The following is a 24,281-nucleotide window of genomic DNA, read 5'->3' on the forward strand; positions in this document are numbered from 1 at the left end:
CTTTTTTCAAAAAAATTACAAACTTATAGGTGAACCGTTTTGGTTTTAAGCTATCAAAATGGTTTAAATTTTTGGCTTTGCAAACTTTTTATCTGGAGTGTACCGGATACAGTTTATTCAAAAAAAAAACGCGTTGTCTGCTTAGAAATCTTATACTACTGTTTATGTGTGTGCATATGTGTCGTTATATGTTGTCAGTGGTCCCTGTTTGTGTAGACAGACAACAAATTATAATGGTGATGATTAAGATCATACAAAAATTGCTATGAATTAATCCTTTTTTATATAAACTTATGTGAAATTCAGATGTCTATAGAACTGAAAGGGTTCTAAAAGAAATAGAGATCAAGTTTTAAAAAAGTAATGATTTCATAGATCACTAACAGAGTGGAAACAAAAACTGATAAGTTATATACATGACTGTTCAAACGTAGGTGTGAACATGTCGTGTGAAAACACAAAATGTATTAATGTTGATGACGGGTTTCAAATATTTATCTAACACAAAACGTGTTGTTAGAACATGCTGTAACTGATTCATATATTTATATAGTGACAAAAAAAATGATTATGTGCTATTATTTAATTTAGAACATACATTCAAACATCTGGTTGTATTTAAATCCTGGGTTTTTTTTTTTTACATTTTTATTCACAAAAAATAATTTTCTTCCAACATTTAATATGAGCTTATAGATTTATATTTCAATAGATTTGAGCTAACATTTGAAGAATACATATAAATCCTTAATACCTATTAAAACATACAATTATATTTCATTGGCAGATCTTTTTTAACACAGGCCATGTGCTAAATGAAGTTTTGTCAACCTAGGCGTTTGTGTTTGGCAATATCTGTTTTTGTCTTGATATGACAGACAATTTATTTGCAGTTAAGAATTGCTTAGAGAATTTTGTGTAGAACGAAGCAAAAACTGTGCGATAGATCTTTTGTAAAGAAATACCAAAATTGGCTGTCAAAAGCAGAAATATATATTACATCGCATTGTTTTACAATGTTACTTTCAAACACAAATTGTTTGGCGTATTATTGCGCAATGGAAGTGGATTGACATATTCAGTTAACACATCATTTCACAATTCTTTATACTTAGTCCACTCTTCAAATATGAAGATGGCTTATTAACTTGCAAGTTGATTTATTAATATATTTGGATTTTTTATATGCATTTGAAGTCAGTGTGGTGGTATTTTTTGTAATTTGTTCTGACAGTTTTTCTATGGCTGTAAATGCGTTTGAAGAGTTGAGCTTTGTTTGCATGTGACTATGTTAATTTGTGGAATCTAGTACGTAAACTTCTTTTCTGTTAATTAAGAAGAATTTTGAAATTGTTACATAAAATATGACATAAACATCTCATCGTCCTTGATCCTCCATTCAATCAGAGAATTCGATAGGAACTGTTTACTGTTATTGCACAAATAGTTTTAATCAACTAGGAAATTTAACCAATTTAAACATAAATGCATGACAACTTTACTCGATAAAGAAAGCATAGCAATTTGTAGATTTGTAGAAACATAATAATCATTCAGTAAAATTAAAGTCTTTTGCTTGTAGCAATCTTTTAAGCGATCAGCTGTCTCCAAACATGTCAATTAAATGTCACTACATAATCAAACTCTGATAAATTTAAAGAAACAAATAAAACCATACCTCTTGATTTCTGTGACAACTGATATGAATGTTAGTGTGTTTCTCCCTACATCGCTTTCTTGATTAGCGTTGAAAGAAATAAAATGTGCAGGTATTTCCCAAAATGTAAACAATCTCAGAATTTACATAGCTGTAACGCGGAGATGATGATGGTATTGATCTATAAAAAATCAATTCCTTCCAAGTCAGTTTCATACGCTACAAATGTACGTTGCATTGTTAATTTCATAGGGACAGATGTTACTCAATCGATAGAAGTTTTGAAGAATTTATCACATATAAATCAGGACTGACGTAAATATTATGAGATCACTTTAAAGAAAATTCAATTAACGTAGTCTAATAACAATTACATAACTATAAGTGTGTGTAAGTATGGATCATAGATAGAATCTTATAACATCTTGTGTATATTTTTTTTAAACGTTAAAAAGATTATGGTCATACTGGATTCAGCTTTTGAATGAATAGTACAAAATCTGAAACAAAACTGGTGACTCTCAGCATTGACAGGTACAATGTATTATGAAAGGCACTTGAAGGGGGAGGAAGATATCAAGTGACATATCCACCTTGTAATCGTTCTATATACAAAATATAACTGACAAATTAATTCTCATTTCTGCGAAACTGACCTTATGAAAACTAAACGTTGATCAATGAACCAAGAAAATGAGGTCAAGATCAGATTAACCTGACCTCATTTTCTTGGTTCATTGATCAACAGATAGACAGGTAAGAATGTATAGGTCTTTTTAATTTAGATTCAATTTCGTTCGGGTAAATGGGGTATTAAGTTTGAAAACAATTTTTTATCTACATAGATAGTCAGAATTCATACGGATTAATCAGTTCATATTATGTACTCTTCGTGGTTTGCTTGTTATCCGAAAAATCAAAGAAAGTGTATTTTAGCTGCATTTCTACTGTCATTAATGTGCTCCGACATAGGCTCAATGTTTCAGTCAACAACCTTGTAATCGTTCTATATACAAAATATAGCTGAAATATTGCTTCTCAATTCTGCGAAACTGGCCTTATGAAAACTAAACGTTGATCAATGAACCAAGAAAATGAGGTCAAGATCAGATTAATCTGACCTCTTTTTCTTGGTTCAATGATCAACAGATGGACATGATTAATGTATAGGTCTTTTTAATTTAGATTAAATTTTGTTCGTATTAAGTTTGAAAAATTTTTTTTTATCTGCATAAATAGTCAGAATTCACACGGATTAATCAGTTCACATTATGTACTCTTCGTGGTTTGCTTGTTATCCGAAAAATAAAAGAAAGCGTATATAAGCTGCATTTCTACTGTCATTAATGTGCTCCGACATAGGCTCAATGTTTCAGTCAACAACCGTACATTTGGATTTTCAGGGGAAAGTTGTGAAATTTATTAAAGACCTTTTCTCTAATATCTCTGCAAAGTTTTGGTTATTTTTGGGGGGAGGGGAGATTCAAAGTAACAATATACTATATATAGCTATCATAATTACGCTATTTCATGCAGGCATAAACAGATTTGACAAATATCTGATGCGTTTTATACTACTGTGGATACAAAGGTATCTGTAAAAAATCTACACCTGATTAGTTTCAGATCAATCAGCAACTTGTCATATATTTACACCAATTTTTCGACCTTATAGTATATCACGAAGCTTTAAAAAGGTGACATATTCCCGCGTCTCTTCCCTACCACCCATCAAGGAACTAATATACTATTCCTTGCTCTCATGGAATAGTAAGTGTTCCCATCCCCAATCCCACGTACGGCGCTAAAATGGATAATTATACTTTGGCGCTAAAACGTCGCTTAAATGTCCTCCGCCTTATGAATGACCCCATGTGTTTAATTGAAAGTAGTAGAATAATACTTTTGAATCGAATTAAGATGTCATAGATTATTATTGTTATAACTGGGAAATATATGAAGGTTATAATTTTGCCATGAAATATACATATGACTCATAATTATATATATGGGTCATGATTTTCACACTTGACTTCAGTGTGTGAATGGGAGTGTTAAAATCCACAGGCGCTTGTCTCTGAATTTTTTTTTCCTATATACCTTAGTATTGTTTTTCCTATATACCAGTAACCTTAGTATATATAACACGTGTTATATTAAGGTATATAGGATTTTTTTACAGAGACAAGTGCCTGTGTTGAAATCCAAGCTGTTCGTCTGAATCACAAAAACCTATAATATTAATGCTGAGAACCCCTGTGAAATTGATTCAGTATAAATACTATCATTTCGATGATGCAAATATATACTACCAATTAAAATACAATGTAATATGTAAAGATCAATGACTTAATTTGCATTTTTCGTAACAGTTGCTTCCCTTGTCATCTGCAGCTTTTTGAAATATACACTCTCTTTCTTTATACAATTATCAAAGAAATTCAATTTACCTAAAAATGTTTTTGCTGTAGTATTTGGTCTTTTTTCAATATGTTTACAACTGAAATATTGAATAGATTAACAAAAATTCATGTAAACAAAGTAAAAGATTTTCCCTTTATTTAGTACTTATTTTGAAATTATAAATACATATTGATTTATATTTTTGATTGAGAAAACATACTGGAGATAAACTTCATAAATGTGAAACTTTTGCAGATTCTACACTATGTAGAATTAAATGATATATGAAAATAATACATACAATTAACAATAAGATCCAAATACACATGAACAGATATGAATTATCACACTTATATTATAGCTTAATTTGTCACATTTCTCTCACCAACTGCATGCATACTATTTGTACGATATACAACTGATTAACATTCATATTGAAAAATTAGAGACAACAACATTGAGGGAGAAGATGCATATAAATAAAAGAATAAGAGTTCTTATGTCCAACGAGTTGCACATAATTTATCTGTCCAAGGGCAATTTTTTGTTCTTTAATTTTTTTTATAAATATCTAAGAGAAATGAAGACTTGAGAGCAAATACAAAGCAAATTCCAACTTAATTAATACTCTTAAAGATATTTAAAAGGCACTGATTTTCAGATATATCAAAGACATTGCTATTATAAACCTTTGATATAAATTTGATAAAATTTGGCACAGATTGTATACGTGAGAGCGCTTACAAAGCAATTTACCATAAAATCAATATTTCTAAGAGGCATAACTCTTTTAAAAATATTTGATCACCACTGATTTTCGAACTTGTCTGAGAGATAGCTGATATTAGCCTATAATGTAAGTTAATAAAAATCTGGCAAGAATTGTACACGTGGGAGCGCTTACTTTAACGGGTGGACAGACGGGATTCCCCATATTTCTATGCCCCTGTAATGTGTAGCGCCTGGGACAATAGCTTACAGTGCATCTGGGGCAGCTCAGAGTGTATCTGGACAGAGACCACAATGCATAAAGAACAAAAATGCAGTGCATTTCTTTATAGCAATAAACACAAACAAATATTTTATAATGCAATATTTATCATATGTCTTTGATAAAACTGAATGTATGCCTAGACACCTGATATTTTTTCAGATGGAATGTAAGTATCTCACTTGGAAACAACTTATATGGTTATACTTTGGTATTATTATATCAAAATAGTTCAGCAAATTATCAAAAAATTATCCCAAAGACCATAGGAGTTACAGTTAGGCAACTAGAATTTCGTAAGGCCAGACAGAGACCACTATCAAAATATATGTTATTTCTTCACAGCACCTGTCCTCAAAAAGGCCTCCAGATGTCAGAGCGATCTTGCTAGTTCTTTGTTAATTGATGTTGATCATTGTCATTTTGCTTAGTTAGGGCTCCACCGAATGGCGGACGCCCTATAGTGATCAGTCTGTCCGTCCGTCCATCCGTCTGTCCGTCCGTCCGTCCGTCCGTAACAAAGTGTGTCCGCTCTATATCTAGAGAACCGTTATGATTTCAAAGTTTATACTTGACATGTATATTAACCAACACCAGAGGGTGTGTCATAATGTATGTACAACTTCCTAGGTTAAAGGTCAAGGTCAAAAACTGGTTTTAGTTGACAACCCCATGTCCTATGGTAAAGATCGTGTCCGCTCTATATCTTGAGAACCGTTATGATTTCAAAGTTTATACTTGGCATGTATATAAACCAACACCAGAGGGTGTGTCATAAAAGAGGGACGAAAGATACCAGAGGGACAGTCAAACTCGTAGATTGAAAATAAACTGACAACGCAATAGCTAAAAATAAAAAGACAAACAGACAAATAATAGTACAGAAGACACAACATAGAAAACTAAAGACTAAGCAACACGAACCCCACCAAAAACTGGGGTGATCCTGCTCAGCATGTGGCACCCTTAGTGTTGCTTATGTTATTACAAATCCGGTAAATGGTCTAATTCGGTAGGTCGCATTCGTGAAAATGGAAGGGTATTGTAGTTACGACATAAGGAACATATCCGATATCATCTGTGAAACGGTTATTCCATAATGGTCAACCAACTTGTGATGGCGTCCGTAAAATTTACGAAGGGATGATTTCAACTTCACCATTTGGAACTCTCGGTTTAATAGCTTCCTTGTGAGCAGCAATCCTCTATCAAGGAAATCATGATAGGAAATACAAGCCCGGGAATATCGTATCAATTGGAAGATATATACTCCGTATGCAGGAGATGCTGGAATGTTGCTACATAGAAATGGAAAGTTCACAATTGGGAAGCTGAAATCATCTCTTTTGTCGTAAAGTTTTGTTTTCAACCGACCCTCATTGTCAATTTCTAGATGTAAGCCAAGATATGAGGCAGACTTATCTGAATCTGTAGTATCCTTTATCTCTAGTTCGATGGGATAGATTCGTTCAACATGGTCACCAAATTTTGTATTATTTAGTGAGAGAACATTATCTATATAGCGGAACATAAAGTTTAAGGATATTGCTAACTTCTTATCTTTCTTCCTAAGAAGTTCCTGTATGAAGTCAGCCTCATAATAGTAAAGAAACAAGTTGGCAAGAAGAGGGGCACAATTGGTTCCCATTGGAATTCCGACAGTCTGTTGAAAAACATGTCCTCCAAGCGTAACAAATATGTTGTCAATCAAGAAATCAAGCATCTTGATAATGTCAGTTTCAGAGAATTTTTTGTTTGAATCAGAGTGATTCTTTACAAAGAAGGATTTATCCCTCCCCAAGACAAGATAATGTATGTACCGGTACAACTTCCTAGGTCAAAGGTCAAGGTCATAAACTTTGGTTTCAGATAAAGATACAAATTTTTTACCACACATTATTCACAGCGGGGCCCACAGAGATGGCTCCCATCTCAATGATATCTAGTTTCTTCTGTTACCTATTCTAACATACAGACTCAGACTTCTTTTAAACTGAGTTTTACTTTGGGTATTGCTGTGTGTTTGTTTATTCCACATTGGCTAGAGGTATAGGGGGAGGGTTCAGATCTCACAAAACATGTTTAACTTTGCCCTTTTGCACCTGTCCCAAGTCAGGAACCTCTAGACTTTGTTAGTCTTATGTGTTTTTTAAATTTTGATTCATTTGTATGTTTCAGAGTTTAGTGTGGCATTTATTTTGCTGAAGTAGTATAAAATTATTGTCTAGGGGCCAGCTGGTAGCCCACCTCCATTTGCAGGATTTTCTCGCTGCATTGGTGACCTATTGGTGGCTTTGGGCTGTTTTCTGTTCTTTGGTTGGGTTGTTGTTTCTGACAAATTTCCCGTTTCCATTCTCTATTCTATTGAACTATAAAACTTAAGCATATATTTTTTTTAATTTGATGAGTTACAAGTTTGTTTAAGAGCTAGCAATGCAATATATGCCAATTCTCCAAATCATTATGGGAATTACTTATAAAAACTTCACATATATCACTCATCTAAACATTTGCCTATAATTTAGCCGAGGCTAATATATAAATCTTTTTTAAATACCATGTGAAAGTAATTTGCTGGAACGCTTATAATGAGGACAGCTGCCACCAAATATTGTGCTCAGCATTGTCTCTGTGGTCAATAACAAAAGAAAAAACAATGTCTTTCATAGTATTTTATTTTCATGGAGAAGATCAGAAATTATTGTGGACGGAAACATCAATTTTCTTTTACTTTCATTTTCTTTATCACAACCATCAACAATAATATGAGTGCATAGAAAATGTAAACATAAATACCATTTAGTCAAAACAATTAGAAAACAGTACACTAAAAAATAATAAATTATAAACACACGACATTGTTAGACAAATTAATATGCCATACAGTGAGATAATCTAGAGATTCATTTTAATATAATTCAATAATTCATATTTTTACTTCTTACAACCATTGTTGAATTAAGAATGAAATCTATACAATATCTGCCATGAATAATATTATCACGGCAAAGTCCAAGTTAAAATATGCAGTAAATTTTGATGGAGCTCTAATGAGTCTGCATTTCTCACTTGAGAGTCTCATTCACTTTTTAGTAATGATAATTAGTACTAACCACCAGTGATCTTTGATTTAATTTGAAAAATGACCAGACAAGACTTTGGTCACCTGCATTTGTCTCAACAGGCCATGTGCTTTAAAACAAAACAGACCCTAGTGGGTTTAGTTGACAGATTCAAGGATATGTTTGTACAATAACATTTAAAGAGTCAAAATAACATATTAGTGCAAGTCATTGTGTGCAATGGAATTTCATCTACTTGAAAATCATTTAGTGATAATCTGAGGTCAAACCTCAATTGTTTTGATGATAAAGGAGAATTTATGATAAGGGTCTTTTTGGTCCCATTGAATTAGAAAAAAAAAAAATATTATGATTTATCAATAACATCCTTCATTAGTTTACAAGACATGATTTTTCTTTTGGATATCGTATTTATATTTTCCCATTTGCCTTAGAGCTGTTCCAGAAATAAATGTTTACTAATTTTACATTTTCACATCCAAAAAATGGCATTTATCACAACTCTTCCTTGAAGTTAAAAATGACAGTAACTGTAGGATGAAATTCTAGGGATACAAAATTTGTTATGGAAATTTTAGCAGGGTCAGATAGGCATATGTTAACATAATAAAATATCATGGTTATAGTGTGAGGTGTTGGAGAAATTAAAAAAAAATATTTCAAGATGGATATTAAAAATGACAACTGTATATCTATAATATTGTTTGCTAGCCTTGAGAAAGTGTAATATCACAGACACTTTAGGACGGAAGTAAAATAATTTGATAACAGCACTGTCGGTGGAAACAATAATAGTTGGTCTTACAGGCTAATTTACAGTATCATAAAAAAAAATATTTGGAATATTTTTAATCACAATTGAATTTTAATTAAACAAAAACGACAATAGTGTAATAATAAATGGAAATCTATCTGTTCACACCAAAATAAATGATTACAAAACTTTAAATATTTCAAGCATTTACATGCTGGGTTAACTAACCTATAACCTGACAAGATCTTGATATAAGAAACAAATTCTTATTGTTTCTATGAATCTGAATAATGAACACTGCGATTAAAACTTTCAGTATTGTCAAATTGACATTAATTTTATCTTGAACACAGTTTACATTTTGAAGTGTTCTACTAAGTCAGTTAACTCTAATACCATCCAGACAAGTCTATTCTATAACTTACAATACGTTTATGTACATTATTACATGCATCACTAATTTAATAAATGAATTTGTTTTATATAAGTTTTTTAAGTGAAAATAGCATGAGCAAAAAAATATTGAAATTTAAAATTTCTGATATAAAAATAGTAAATTTGGTTCTTCACAACAAAACAAAAAATTTACATTAGTATCACATATATGTGTAGAATTTTAAAATTCTACCAATCACTCAAACGTAAATGCCCTCTTAGATCAACTGGACTTGAGATTAAGATGCCACTAATATGGACAGGTCTACTGATATATCTGAGAATTTATTATCATTAATGGAAATGAACTTGCTTATAACATTTTTTCTTATCCTTGACAATTTATTAAAGAAACACTATATGTATTGACTTTTAAATGAGTTGAAAAAAAAGGATCATTTTTCAAAGGGAAATAACTACAAAATATTTCCAATTCAAGGGCAGATAATAAAACTGGAAACCAAATAATACTCAAATATATTTTTCAAATTCCAAAACAAAATGAGCAGGTACCCCATTTTCTTTTTATTTCCTGAAATGGATTGATATTCTAAAATATTACTAAAAAAGTTAAGAATTTCTATAGATAAGTTTTTGCTAAATTAACTAAAGACAGGTTTTTCCCAATTTAAAATTGTTGAATTTTGAATCCCATATTTTTCCAAAATAAGTACAGTGACCTATATTGTTTATAATTGAATGTTGAATGAATCATGTAAAATATTAATATTAGCTTCTATCAATCTTTATGTATGACACATAACAGGGTGAGATGCAGTCTGAAGAAATATGTGAATATCATATTTTTAATTTCTGTTTGGAGCTTCAAGACTTTCCTCTACATGCAAGAAATAACATGTTATGAATATCGAGAATTCCTGAAGTTTAACTACCAATACCATACTTAAATTATTTGTTAATCAGTACAAAATAAATTGGTAGAAATTTCAATAATTTCTTGTCATATTTGTCTTGCTATATCATAACAACCACAATGTACCCTCAGTGATAAGAAAAACAAAAGTCTAAACATAAACAAAGTAGTTCTAATGTTAATAAAATCTTAAGTATGATATGAGCAGAGTTGAACACAGCCTGAATGACTTTTTTCTGGATTTCTAAACTTTCAACTCACATCAACTGACAAAAATATAGAAATGCACACAAAAATGAAACACTCATAGCACTATAAAAATATACATGTACGCTATAAGCAAATGTTATTTTTACATTTGTTTTACCATAATTCACACAAAACTATACTCTATTATATGAATGTACAAACACATTTAATAGTCAGGTCTTGTTTTTATTTTTAAATCTTTAAGCAGAGACCTAGTACCAATATCAAACCTCTATCATTCAGTGTAAAAATCAACCACATTCAAACTAAGAACATTCATACACTATATTTTACAAGCAGTGCAATAAATTTTAACAGCTGTGAAGACAGGTTAGATAGACAGCATTCTCTCAAGTTAAAGAACAAATATTTTTCATTATTTTTAAAAATATATATATATATTTCTTAAAAATTGATCTAAACAGAAAGCAGTACGCAAAGATTTTGAGGTGTACTGTTTGGTAACTTGCTGGTTTTCATTTTCATTAATTGATCATGATATTTAATGTAGCATTCTATGTGCTAAAGTTTTCTAATGGCACACTGGACTTACAACATTTCATGACACTCCGTAAATGTGGCTGATGTAATTTTTGCCATGAATGAATCGAAAAAGAAAATCTTTAAATAACAATTTACTCTGACATGTACCAGGACTCGATAAAAAATTTACAATACCATAAACAAAATTAAAATAAAGTATAATGCAATATATAAATAAAGCACATGGAATGTAAATAGTTACATTTAGATCATATATACAAAACAATGAATATGTGTACAACTTTCTTCTAAATGTAGCATTTCAATATAACTTTTCTTTAAAAGAATAACTCCTCCCTTACTTTTATAAAATCATGCATTTTAAATAAGGAAATTTTAAGTACTATGCTATAACAAACATTTACACTTATCATGTTAATATTGTAAGCTTTACAAAAATATATGACTATTTTTTAAATACAGTGAATCTTCTTATTTTCGTGGGTACCAAATTTTGTGGATTAAAGAAAAATAGAAAATTTGTGAATATTTCATTTCATGGTTTTGACAAATTTTGCATACAAACCTATAGGAAATTTGTGTTTTATTGTTGAACACTTAAATTGTTCACATTTATCAACACAATCCACGAAATAATAAATAACCTTTAAATAGCAATGCATCCACAGTAGTGTGCAGTGTTCTACTCTTCAAACTGCTCTGTATAAATAGTTCAGAGATTTTGCTTACTTGCTTGTCAATGAAATTTATAATAAAAAATTGACTGTACAAAAAAATATAAAAAAAAGTAACATGTATTATTGAAATCCTTCACTTCATATTAAGTATCACAGTATAAATGAACATTGGATATTTAATCAAGATACAACCACTCTTAGTGTCATGCTTAAAAGATCAACAAGAATGTTATATTGTATCTTCAGGATCTTATTTTTACCTTTATACGACAAGGCACATTACACCAGAAAAAGCCGACCATTAGTCTATTCTTTAATTTGTTTCTACAATTTTCAACCAGAACATGATAACAAATAATTAAAAACATAAACTAAAATCATACATCATCACCATAGTTTATTTGATCTACAACTTCTTCTTCCACAATTTCTCCGTCTTCTTCTCCCCCTCCGTACCCGTTGATTGCCGTACTTGTTATTGTCTTTGGTAAGGGCATATCTAGTGCACGATAAACAGCTTCTATTGTCCTAATATTGACATAGTAAGCCATATTAACACTTGGAATTCTCATTCTCATTTCTTCCATAGCAGCTTGGGCCTAAAACACAAAAATTTCATGAATTATTTGTCAAGCCCTCCTTTCATTTTATTATATTACCATAAGTCAACATTTGAAATAATTTGATCATGATTTGAACATATTTACTAGATATATTACAAAAAAAATCGTTTGTTTGAAATGAAATTCTTTTTGGAAAGTTTGACTGTTTTTTTTTTTAAATTTTCCTTGAACAGGATTTTGACAAGTTCAAGCAGTAATCATTGAAACTATATTTCCAAGTTTTTTGTATGCTAAATATGATTTTAATTGAGTGCCTTCAACAAATTCAGATATATTTTATTTTAATTTTAATTTTCAAATTTCTAAAGTTTTATTTATATATATTATATTGTATTTTTTTGTCAATAAAGCCATGTTGGCTTGTTGCCAGGAGCAAAAAACTCTAAATCCATACAAGATACTCTAAGGATCAACGACCAATGGGACCAGGTGACATAAAAATAACATAATTTCAAGCTTTGCACCAAATTCCAAGATTAGACAAAAAATTAAGGTTATTTCTATTAATAACAGGAATCAACTCATCTAATCAAGACACCTGCAAGGAACATTCAACTTTGAGAAATGATTGGTTTACAAATCATAACAAGAATGTGTCCATAGTACACGGATGCCCCACTCGCACTATCATTTTCTATGTTCAGTGGACCGTGAAATTGGGGTCAAAACTCTAATTTGGCATTAAAATTAGAAAGATCATATCATAGGGAACATGTGTACTAAGTTTCAAGTTGATTGGACTTCAACTAACTTCATCAAAAACTACCTTGACCAAAAACTTTAACCTGACTTGACCAAAAACTTTAACCTGACTTGACCAAAAACTTTAACCTGAAGCGGGACAGACGGACGAACGGACGAACAGACGGACGAATGAACGAACGGATGCACAGACCGAAAAACATAATGCCCCTCTACTAACGTAGGTGGGGCATAAAAATGGGAGTCCAAGAGTGTATACATCTGCAAAGCACCCTAAATTTCATACATGTACTGATCAAGCTTTCAGTGGTATATCAAACTTACAGCCTTCCATCGTTCACGTCTAGCATAATGTTCAATCATTAGTCCATATACATCTCCTACTCTAACTGCAGAATCTAAGCTCTGTTCCTCCAGTAAAACTTGACACTGCTTAACAGCTTCTTCTGGGTTGTCTTGATATGCTCTGTAATATTTAATCATTATCTGTGTATTCAAGATAATAATAATATGATCGTATTTGTAGTTCTATACAATTCTTTAAAAATCCACCAGAATTCTTACAACTAATTATGCTTTGTAAAGATAGTACACTGGTATGATATTGTACATTCACTCGTTCTAAGAAATTCTTTAAAGTTATTTTCATCCAAAACCGTAAGAATTTTTCAACCCTTGAGGAAAAGATGAGCTTTGTACAGGTTACTTTTTTGTTACACTTTAGTGTTGTAGAAACCCATGTATCTATTGCTCGTTGGCTTTCCAAACTTTTGCACCAGGAGTTCCAAGTTCCTGATTGTTCATCCAGACAAGCAACTTTAAATGTACAAAATTAGTTTGTGTGATTTGATTTACTACTAAAATAATTTAAAATATTTCTTCATTTCTATTAAAGATAAAATTTACGGTAAATCTCAATAAAACTGAAAGGTGGCATCCATTGATATAAATACCAAAAGAATTGTATATCTCTGTCTTAAAATTGATCAAGAGTTATCAAATATTCAAACTGCAAAAACATAATTACAATATTTTATGTATTCTTTAACTATTAAAAGTAACAACAGGCTGACCATAATTTTACTACCTACCTTCTTGCAGTGACAAATTTTTTGATCAAAGCCATTTTGTTTTTAAGATGTGAGAGTTTCTCTTCCTGCATAATTTCATCACTCATCTTAGCTTTACCTAAACATTTATATGCCTCTCCTAATGCACCAAGGGCTTTATCATAGTTCTGATACTCATCTATCTCTACCTACAAATTAAAACTCTAAATTTAAAATTTTTTGTTTGCTGTGTTAATAAAAAAATATTGAATGAAAATTATTCGCTTGCATTTATCAAAATAAGTTGAAAAATGTAAAAAAAATGATTTCAGAACACTTGTTTGTCATTATAAACCAGAAATTGAAATACTATGTGTGGATCACAAACAAGTTTAGTGTGAGTGTGCAGATATCCACTATTGCATATGAATACTAGTCTTAAAAAGTAAAATAGTTCTGTAATCATATAAAACACTGTTTGATTCATATAACACTTTGATATTGGAAGGACTTTCAGCTAAAAGAAAATAACAGCAGCTGTCTGAAACACCAATTCAAAACGAAAAACTCATTCATTAGCAACTTTATACATTGTTTATAGGCAGCTTCAACCCTGACATGGAGAAATTGTATTGAAGCAATAGATTTTGCTATTTATCAGTATTTACTTGATTTTTAAATAAAATATCATAATAATACAGATTAGGCAAATAATTAAAAGGATTCAAGAATTGAAAAGAAAGTAAAGTGCCTTCTACTTTGTCATGGAAAACATGGTGGCAAACTTAAACAACATGTTGCAATATGACTAAAATACAAATCCTGTGTCCATACTTTGCTTACAAGAAGCTGAAATGCTCTGTTCTACATTCTGTTTTCTATTGATAGACATTTTTGGATCCTCTGGTTTTGTCTTAATGATATACACCTTCAGAAATATCATTGATACCAAAACAAAAATCAGAACAGACTGTTGTCAGATCCTTGTAAGATGCAGGACACAGGAATTGTTTTTTGATCAGAGTTAACATGGTGAAATCAATATTTTCTCTTATTTCTTGCTTGTTCTACTATTTAGTCTGCACCCCAGCTTGGCAATTAAAAATTAAGAGTAAAACCTGTGTATTATATATGAACTCATCAGTAATAGATATATTTATCCAGTATTGTCTGTCTCAACAAAGGAGATCAGAAATTTATTATTTCAAACAAAAAGCAGCCAGTTATACCATAGCACAAGCATCATAAAATCCTGCTAATGAGTCCAGAGCTCTGCCTTTGGTGTAGAATCCAATGATATTCTTCATAATCTCAGGATCCTTTCTCCAGTCTAAGGATTGTAAGTAGTTAGCAGCCATCACATAGATCTCCTTCTGTCTGGACACGCCAGCAAAGAATACAATCTTCTCTGTGTCACCTGACTTCAGTAACGCTTTCATTGCCTGTAATATAAAAGTATTTGTCATTCTTTACACTTTTTAACACTATCTTGTTGTCACTTCTTTTTTTTTTTTATAAACTTTTAAAGTTGATGTTAAGAAAAAGACATGACTTACTATATGTATTCATTTGACAAGTATACAGATTGTAACTTTTCTTCAATAAAATATCTTATTCATGTCTTTATCATGTTTATGAAAAGAAACCTATCAAAACTTATAACCTTCTCAAATGTTTTAGTTTAGTTATGTATTATTTCTCTATTTTTATAGTAATGTTCAGAAATTCTACATTTTAATTGTTTAACAATGAAATTTTAATTGTGTAATCTTACAACAAAGTTATATATTTTGAAAAGATATCTCTCTAGTGAGTTGAAAAACAGATACATCTTATTGATCAACCAATTTGTGATGGTGATCTTTAAACTTATCAGGGGTTAAGAAATCCACTAGCCCAACGCCCGGGACTAAAGCATTTACACCTTGGGCAATCAAAACTTCTAACCAACTATGCCCGACAGACTAGTAAGAAAAAATTCTTGGCTTTTCCAAAATACAAAGTGGAAAATCCCTTCATCTCTATTCTGTCTTAGCCAATCAAATTCAATTATGTCATCCGGGATTCCAAGAATTCAAACTGATTTTGTATGTTCTAAAAATAGAACAAATGACTCTGGGTGGACCGGTATCATGTATTGATTGCAATTCCTGTACTATCATTATCGGTTTTTCCGTACTTAGCATATTGTACATTGCTCAAGCCGAGACTTTCAATTAACGTTACTGGGGGTATGATGCATTGATTGGTGTGAACTGTTACTTGTAAGAATCAATGATTTAGCCTTTCAGAAATACATATTAACATAAAATTCTAAATTAATGATCAATTAAAAAAAAGTGAAATGAAAATTTGACAGAACCACGTTGTTGAAACTTATACACGTGTGAGCATGTGCGCAGGTGAGAGATTTAATTTTGAATCCGAATTCTTCAAAAATGCGAACATTATCATAGATACCTTTATCTAAATGTTCATTTCAAGTATTTTCATAAAGAAATAATGTAGAAAGAACTACATAAACTGAATAGACAACTTTGACAGCGTACACGGAGTTTTGTGTCCATCTTTGGTCCGTGTTTTACCATTGACAAGTCAACATCCGGTAATAGGAAAAATGCTTTTTGCAAAAAAGAAAGTACAGCTCTGACAGCGTGATATTGCCTTAATAAAGAGTTTAAGGCAGATTTTAGTTCCCTAATTTTTAACATTTTGTATATGGACTGTCAATTTAACAGTTTACGTCAGAACATCAAAATTATATCAAAAGTCTTCTGAAGTTTAGTATCGTTTTAATGTCAATTATTCAGGCATTGTGATGATGCCAACATTTTAACAATGATTGGCTTTGTGACTAAGTCTTACAGGATTGAAATTTGAATCAGAAGAAAATATCAAGCTGACTCAAACATTTTTGGAAGTCCAGGTTATCAGGTTTGATTAGCTGGGCTAGCATTTCTATCAACAGGACTAGTAAATCCTGCTACCAATAAGTCCTGGGCTAGTGAGCTGTAACAAAATTTTTTAACCCCTACTTATGTAGTGTCATTTAATGTCATTCTTCCTCTCTGTTGACAAAGTTTTGTGTAAGGATCACACCCCTGCTAATGAAGTCTTTATAGTGTGAACATGCATGAGCATAGCATATCAATTAAAATAACGTAAATGCCATACGATTGGGCAGAGGGTATGTTACTGCTGATAAATGGACAAACAATTATCAGAAAGTTAAAATCATCATAAAACAGTAAAAAAAAATACAATAAAGGCGAAAGCTTGATAATAACTTTTCAAACTAATTCTTGACTCTGTCGGAATAAATCTAATTGTTTATACCTTGATTTTGTTTCCAGCCTGAGTGAATTTCTTAGTAGCCAGATGATATCCTCCTTGATGCATACAGACTTCAGCTATAGCTTCTAGTATTTTGATTCTTTCCATAGTATCAATACCAGGTTCATCTTTATCTGGGGTTAATTTCTCTGCTAAGTCCTCATTTATCTCAACGTGCTGGTCCATGCAGATCTTTAAAGCTTCCCAATACTGTAATATAAAAAATACTCGGTAATGACTTATGGGTTCTAAAAACTTGATTTTGCATAATTTTATATATTCTTCATATTCTTTTGGAATTGTCAAAGGACAATTTACAGTAAAAATAAAAAAAGCCTGGCATAGCAGATTCCAATAAATATTGTGACATTGTGTACAAGTAATGTCCCTTTGACAACAAATTGTAATGTAGCACAAAGGACATTTCGCCAAAAACATGGAAAAATTGGTAAATGATTAAAGAATCAATTATGTAGATGAGTCAGGAATCGAACTGGCATGTATGATATAAGTAGATGATAAAACTTAGCTATCACGTCAAAAAGTAAAACAGCCTCCCTTGTTTTGCAACTGTGAACAAGAGAAACCATGTTGTCTTGGATGTATGTAAATCTCCATTGCCGAAAACTGTCCTTAAAAATTTGGTTTCAATCCAGAATAAAATGCTCCGCAGGGCGCAGCTTGATACGACCGCAGAGGTCGAACCCTGAACAGTTGGGGCAAGTATGGACACAACATTCAAGCTTGATACAGCTTTGCATTTGGATTGTGATTAAATATTTGACACAGCATAGGTTTCTGACACAGAATGAATGTGGTCTAAGAACTTAAAAATTTTAAATTGGACATTCACCTATTATGGTCCAATATCCAAAATCTAAATACATGGTTAGATTCAGCATATCAAAGAACCCCAAGAATTCAATTTTTGATGAAATCAAACAAAGTTTAATTTTGGACCCTTTTGACCTCAATGTGGACAAAGTTGAAAACGCGGCCCAAAAATCAAAAATCTAAATACATGGTTAGATTCAGCATATCAAAGAACCCCATATATTCAATTTTTGTTGAAATCAAACAAAGTTTAATTTTGGACCCCGATTTGGACCAACTTGAAAACTGGGCCCATAATCAAAAATCTAAATACATGTTTAGATTCAGAATATCAAAGAACCCTAAGAATTCAATTTTTGTTAAAATCAAACTAAGTTTAATTTTGGACCCTTTGGACCTTAATGTAGACCAATTTGAAAACGGAACCAAAAATTAAGAATCTAAATACATGGTTACATTCGGCATATCAAAGAAACCCAAGAATTCAAGAATAAAACCCCATTGAAATTGGTCAAGAAATAAGCAATTTATACGAAGTATCTTCTTTTGCACAATACTGTGCAATTAAATATTTCTTGCTATTGCGCAATACTGTACAATTGACAATTTCTTGCTATTGCGCAATATTATGCTATTGGATATTTCTTGCTATTGCGCAATACTGTGCAATTGAAGATTTCTTGCTATTGCGCAATACTGTGCAATTGAAGATTTCTTGCTATTGTGCAATACTGCGCAATTGAAAATTTCTTGCTATTGCACAATACTTATTATATAATAATTTACACATCCTGTTTGTTGTGTATCTCCTACCATATCATTATAATTTTCTTTTAAATATAAATCAGAAATAACCAACTTAAAATGGAAAATTTTAAAAGAAAAAAAAAGGAAAAAAAAAAAAATCCCCCCCCCCCAAATTTTTTGAACCCCCTTATGATTCATCACCCCCAAACTCAATCCCAGCCTTCCCTTTGTGGAATGGTACCTTGCAGTACAATTTCAGAGAGATCCATACACTTGAACACAAGTTATTGTCTAGAAACTAGAAAAATGTGTTTTTTGGCCCCTTATTGGCCCCAAATTCCTAAACGTTTAGGGCAATTACCCCCAAACTCAAACCCAGCTTTCCCTTTGTGATATGGAACCTTGTAGTACAATTTCAGAAAGATCCATACACTTACACACAAGTTATTGTCCTGAAACTAGAAAAATGCTTGTTTTTTGCCCCTTTTTGGCCCCTTATTCCTAAAATATTGAGGCAATTACCCCCATCATCAATCCCAGCCTTCCCTTTGTGGTATGGTACCTTGCAGTACAATTTCAGAGAGATCCATACACTTGAACACAAGTTATTGTCTGGAAACTAGAAAAATGCTTATTTTTGGCCCCTTTTTGGCCCCCAATTCCTAAACATTTCAGCAATTACCCCCAAACTCAATTCCAGCTTTCCATTTGTGATATGGAACCTTGTAGTACAATTTCAGAAAGATCCATACACTTACACACAAGTTATTGTTATGAAACTAGAAAAATGCTTGTTTTTTGCCCCTTTTTTGGCCCCTAATTCCTAAAATTTTGAGGCAATTACCCCCAAAATCAATCCCAGCATTCCTTTTGTGATATGGAACCTTGTGGTACAATGTCAGAGAGATCCATACACTAACACACAAGTTATGTCTGGAAGTTACAAAAATGCTTATTTTTGGCCCCTTTTTGGCCCCTAATTCCTTTACTGTTGGTACCATAACCCCCAAAAACAATCCCAACCTTCCTTTTGTGGTATTGAACCTTGTGGTAAAATTTCATAGAGATCCATTCACTTAAACTAAAGTTAGAGTGCGAAAACCAATGTGTCTTCGGACGACGCCAGACGACGACGACGACGACGCCAACGTCATACCAATATACGACCACAAAAATTTTTTTGCGGTCGTATAAAAAGGGCATTAGCCTGAACTAAGAAAAAGCAGATGAATTTTTCGCTGATGTATGCACTTAATTAAGACTTGATTATAAATTATATAGCTTTATGTTTCGACAATTATCACACAAACTCATGTAATCATACTTAAAAATTCAGAAAATAAATAACAGCAAAATCAAGAGCTGGTGAAATAGTCATTCAATGCAAAACACAGAGAGATTTTATACTTTCATATTCCATTTCATTGTTTTGTTTGATTTGAGTATATATGCTCATGCAATGTCATGACAACCTGTTTTATTACTGGAATACAATAAGGTTTATACTTAAGCCCTCAGTTATCATCGGTTACATATTTTGCAATATAAATGAACATAATGAAAATCAGTTAACTAATATTATAGAATACTTTTCAAACTTACTTTCTTGCCAATAGCTAATAGGTCTACAGCTTTGTCATACTGTCCATTCTCTAAGAAGAAATCTCCACATCTCTGAAGAAGTTCTGGATCTGCCCTCTCATCAAGCTCTCCTGAGATCAACTGTAGTGCACCAAATTGTTTAGCTCTAAATGATAGGTCCAAAGCTTTGGAAAAGTTTCCAGCCTATGAAAATGTAAATATACAGTTATTAAACAATTATATAAACATGTATATATTAACCTCAGTTAACTGTGGAATTCAGCATTTTCCCCTTTGCTAAGTTTTCACCCATTTTACCCAATGTATTAGCATAACATGGTCTTTCCAGAGATATAATCCAGAACAAGAACTTTCTCATAATTTTTTTCATAAATGAGTGGAACAGGAACTAAATTCATATTTCACAGAAAAACATGAAATATTCTGAAATTCCCTCTTACAACAGCTAAAATAATTTGAATAAAAGCTACATTGTTAGTTTTTCCTAAAAGACTCACCTTGTGGTACAACATAACTGCTTTATCCTGGGATCCATGCTTTTGTTCATAATACCGAGCTGCCTCCATCATGTCCTCAGGACGTCCTAACAATGCTAGATTCATTAACTGATCTTCATATCCATGTTCCTGGGGGAAAATAAAGCCAAAAACATCAATTAAAAATAAACAAAGAAATTTTTTGACCTTTTCTTCTACTTTGCATAGATATACATGTATATGTTATAGCTTAGATTTAAAATATTCAAAAATGAGAACAAACAATTGAAATCTTTTTCTGATGTTAACATTGTCTTTCTTGCATCACTTTCTGTACGGAAAAGAAACATGTGTACAAACCATTTTTAAGAAAAAAAGGGAGGTTTAATTTTCCAAAAATAGATCCTGTGGATTCTTTTATTTTCGTGATACCAATTTTCGTTGATTGCAGGAAAATTGCTTTTATGTTGATTATAAATTTCATGGTTTTGCAAAAGTTTGCATAAAAGTATATAGTACTTTATTGAACATTCAAATTTGTGATTAACCTATACTAAAGAGATCCACGAAAATAGGTATCCCACAAATAATAATTAATCCACGGTAGTTGTTAAGTCAGAGAGAAATATCTTCAGACAAAAGGCCAATACATTTATGTAGCCCTAAAAATATTAAGGAACTTTGATTTGACAGCAGCTAACAATTATATACTTACCTTGCATAACCTGATAGCATTACCAAATGCTTGTGCTCTCTGGAAGAAATGTATAGCTTCTTTGATCTGGTCCTGATTTTCAAACTGTCTACCTAGATGATAACACGCAGCTTTGTCCCCTGTTTCATTACAGATTTCTGCAGCTTTTTCCATATTTCCACAGTAGCAATAAACTCTGACTAGAGAAAGATAGTCCTGGGCATTTTCATAATACTGCAGGGCAGTTTCCATTTCTCCTGTACTCTCCATGTACTGTGCCCACCATTTGTGTAGGGCCCTACAATAAAGGAAAAGAGTCTTTAGAAATGCCATAATAAATAACAGAGGTATCCTCAATTCACATCAATTTACTGATACTATGTAAAATAAGTAAAGTTTAAATTATTAGCTTATCCTTCTAAATTTATGATTATTGATGTTCTAAGATGTATTCATGGAAATCACTTTTAATTTACAATATTCAAAGCTCAAGCTGAATACTGGATATTTGCCATTTTGAAAGTCTAAAAATTAGAATGAAAATAGACCCTTCAAGACATGAAAAAAAATTAAAAAGGAGTTTTCAGCTTTTGTCAGTACTATATCATATTGTCAATATTTTGAAAAATTTAACATCAAGTTATTTCATTGTCTGTTGTATCAAAAAGTCATTAAATTAAAAATATCTCCATTCAGTATTTTTTTAAAAACACTTTCAAAATTAAAATACAACTGATAAATTAAATGTGGCATTTTATTTCAGACAGTGATAACTTAATAGGTGTCTTTCTCAATGGGTTCTGAAATTTCAAAAGCTATAGCAAACTGTAACATTTATATGTATTTTAGTTAGAAGTCACAACTGTACTTAGCATACCTGTCTTTATGTCGACTAATATATTGTTCCAAGGCATCAGGTTCTTCAAATAACATTCTTGGTACTTCAAATCTATGTGTATCAGATTTCTCAAAACTGCAAAATACATGTCAAGATTTATCATAGAATACATTTTTCTGAAAATTAATAATACTCCATTTAAAAATACAAGAAGATTGCTACACCGTAGCAAAATGTTCCCTGTGGATGTGTTCTGTGGAATGCAGTCACTATGAAACATGAAATCTTTCTGGCAAATGGTCTCACAGGAATTGCCCTCAAAAGGTGTCATTGTGTTGTAAGAGTAAACATATTGCCAAAGTTCGATAACCCCTGTATAAATTGTCAAAACAAAATAACTGTATGTTATTGTCAACTACACATGATGACAAACATTTCTATAAAGTGTTAAATAGATATAAGAAGATGTGGTATGAGTGCCAATGAGACAACTCTCCATCCAAGTCAAAATTTATAAAAGTAAACCATTATAGGTCAAAGTACGGTCTTCAACACGGAGCCTTGGCTCACACCGAACAGCAAGCTATAAAGGGCCCCAAAAATTACTAGTGTAAAACCATTCAAACGGGAAAACCAACAGTCTAATCTATATAAAAAACTAGAAACCAGAAACACTTATGAACCACATCAATAAATGACAACTACTGAACATCAGATTCCTGACTTAGGACAGGTGCAAACAATTGCAGAGGGTTCTAACTTTTTAATGGTACCAAACCTTCACCCTTATCTGAAACAATAGTGTAACATCACAACATAGAAATACACACTATAAAATATCAATTGAAATGGCTTAACTCAATCAAGGACATATTAACACCAGTAAACATAAGCTGAACAAATAAATTAGATCTATGATACAATGTGAATACAAAATAAATAAACAAAGGGAAGAATAATTAAAGTAACATGTTATACCGCTGTGAAATGTTAAACAATTTAAGAAAACAATATGCTTGAACCAAAATAGCAGCCATTTGCAATTACTTTAAACACAGGTAAATGAAAATAATTTTGTTGTTAGGTATACGTGTACAGTTCAAATGGAGAAAGGAAATTTTTTACAAAATAAATAATTTTGATGTTCATAGTACGAAGAAGTGAAAATTTATAGTAATACCAAACACTTATCAAAGCTGGTATATAGACCAGATATTACCAATATAAAGCATACTGTCATACATTTTCATTTTCATAAACAGTTTCAGAGGAGTTGCATTCAAAGGTGTCATCATGTTATGACAGTAAAACTAAATGGTCAAAGTCCCATAACTCCAATATTTTATCAAATCAGAATGATCAAGAGAAGATGAGAAAATATCTTTCTTAGTACGAAAGAAGGATGGTCACATGGTCTTTGAGTATGTTATGACTGGGATGGACATACATTGTACAGATAGCATTCAACTATGGTATAATATAAGGCTTACTTTGGTATAGCTTCAGATAATTCTCCATTTGTCTCTAGATGCTTAGCATAGTTATAATATGTTGTACGGAGGTGTATCCTATCATAGGTCTCTGCTGTTTCCAAAGCCTGCAAAAGAAAATTTTAGTATTTAAAACATTTATTTTAAAGCCTGTAGCTAGATCAATTAAACTATTAATATTTGGTTAGATATCATTTCAGAATACATAATGCTCAATATAATAAAACTATTATTGTAGATTCATTTATTTTCGTGGATATCAATTT

The 24,281-nt window shown here is 31.5% G+C and overlaps 2 protein-coding genes across 3 annotated transcripts in view; both read right to left on the reverse strand.

The window, feature by feature from the left end:
- The window catches only part of LOC127707474 (uncharacterized), a 31,225-nt gene extending 29,300 nt beyond the window's left edge, over positions 1–1,925 (reverse strand). Inside the window, exon 1 of the mRNA XM_052212006.1 lies at positions 1,679–1,925. The gene's annotated coding sequence lies outside the window, so the exon portion shown is untranslated. The remainder of the gene's footprint in view (positions 1–1,678) is intronic.
- Positions 1,926–7,708: 5,783 nt separating this feature from the next.
- Positions 7,709–24,281, reverse strand: part of LOC127709835 (intraflagellar transport protein 140 homolog) — a 45,816-nt gene continuing 29,243 nt past the window's right edge. For both annotated transcript variants that reach the window (XM_052215498.1, XM_052215497.1), the window contains 10 exons: positions 24,016–24,122; positions 22,565–22,660; positions 21,709–21,985; positions 21,015–21,143; positions 20,518–20,700; positions 17,338–17,544; positions 15,231–15,443; positions 14,044–14,210; positions 13,277–13,418; positions 7,709–12,226 (listed from right to left, as the gene is read on the reverse strand). In XM_052215498.1, coding sequence (XP_052071458.1) covers positions 12,005–12,226; positions 13,277–13,418; positions 14,044–14,210; positions 15,231–15,443; positions 17,338–17,544; positions 20,518–20,700; positions 21,015–21,143; positions 21,709–21,985; positions 22,565–22,660; positions 24,016–24,122 — 1,743 coding nt within the window. In that variant the 3' untranslated portion in view covers positions 7,709–12,004. The remainder of the gene's footprint in view (positions 12,227–13,276; positions 13,419–14,043; positions 14,211–15,230; positions 15,444–17,337; positions 17,545–20,517; positions 20,701–21,014; positions 21,144–21,708; positions 21,986–22,564; positions 22,661–24,015; positions 24,123–24,281) is intronic.

The sequence above is a fragment of the Mytilus californianus genome, unplaced genomic scaffold, assembly GCF_021869535.1.
Source record: "Mytilus californianus isolate M0D057914Y unplaced genomic scaffold, xbMytCali1.0.p SCAF_7, whole genome shotgun sequence".
NCBI classification, from domain to species: domain Eukaryota; kingdom Metazoa; phylum Mollusca; class Bivalvia; order Mytilida; family Mytilidae; genus Mytilus; species Mytilus californianus.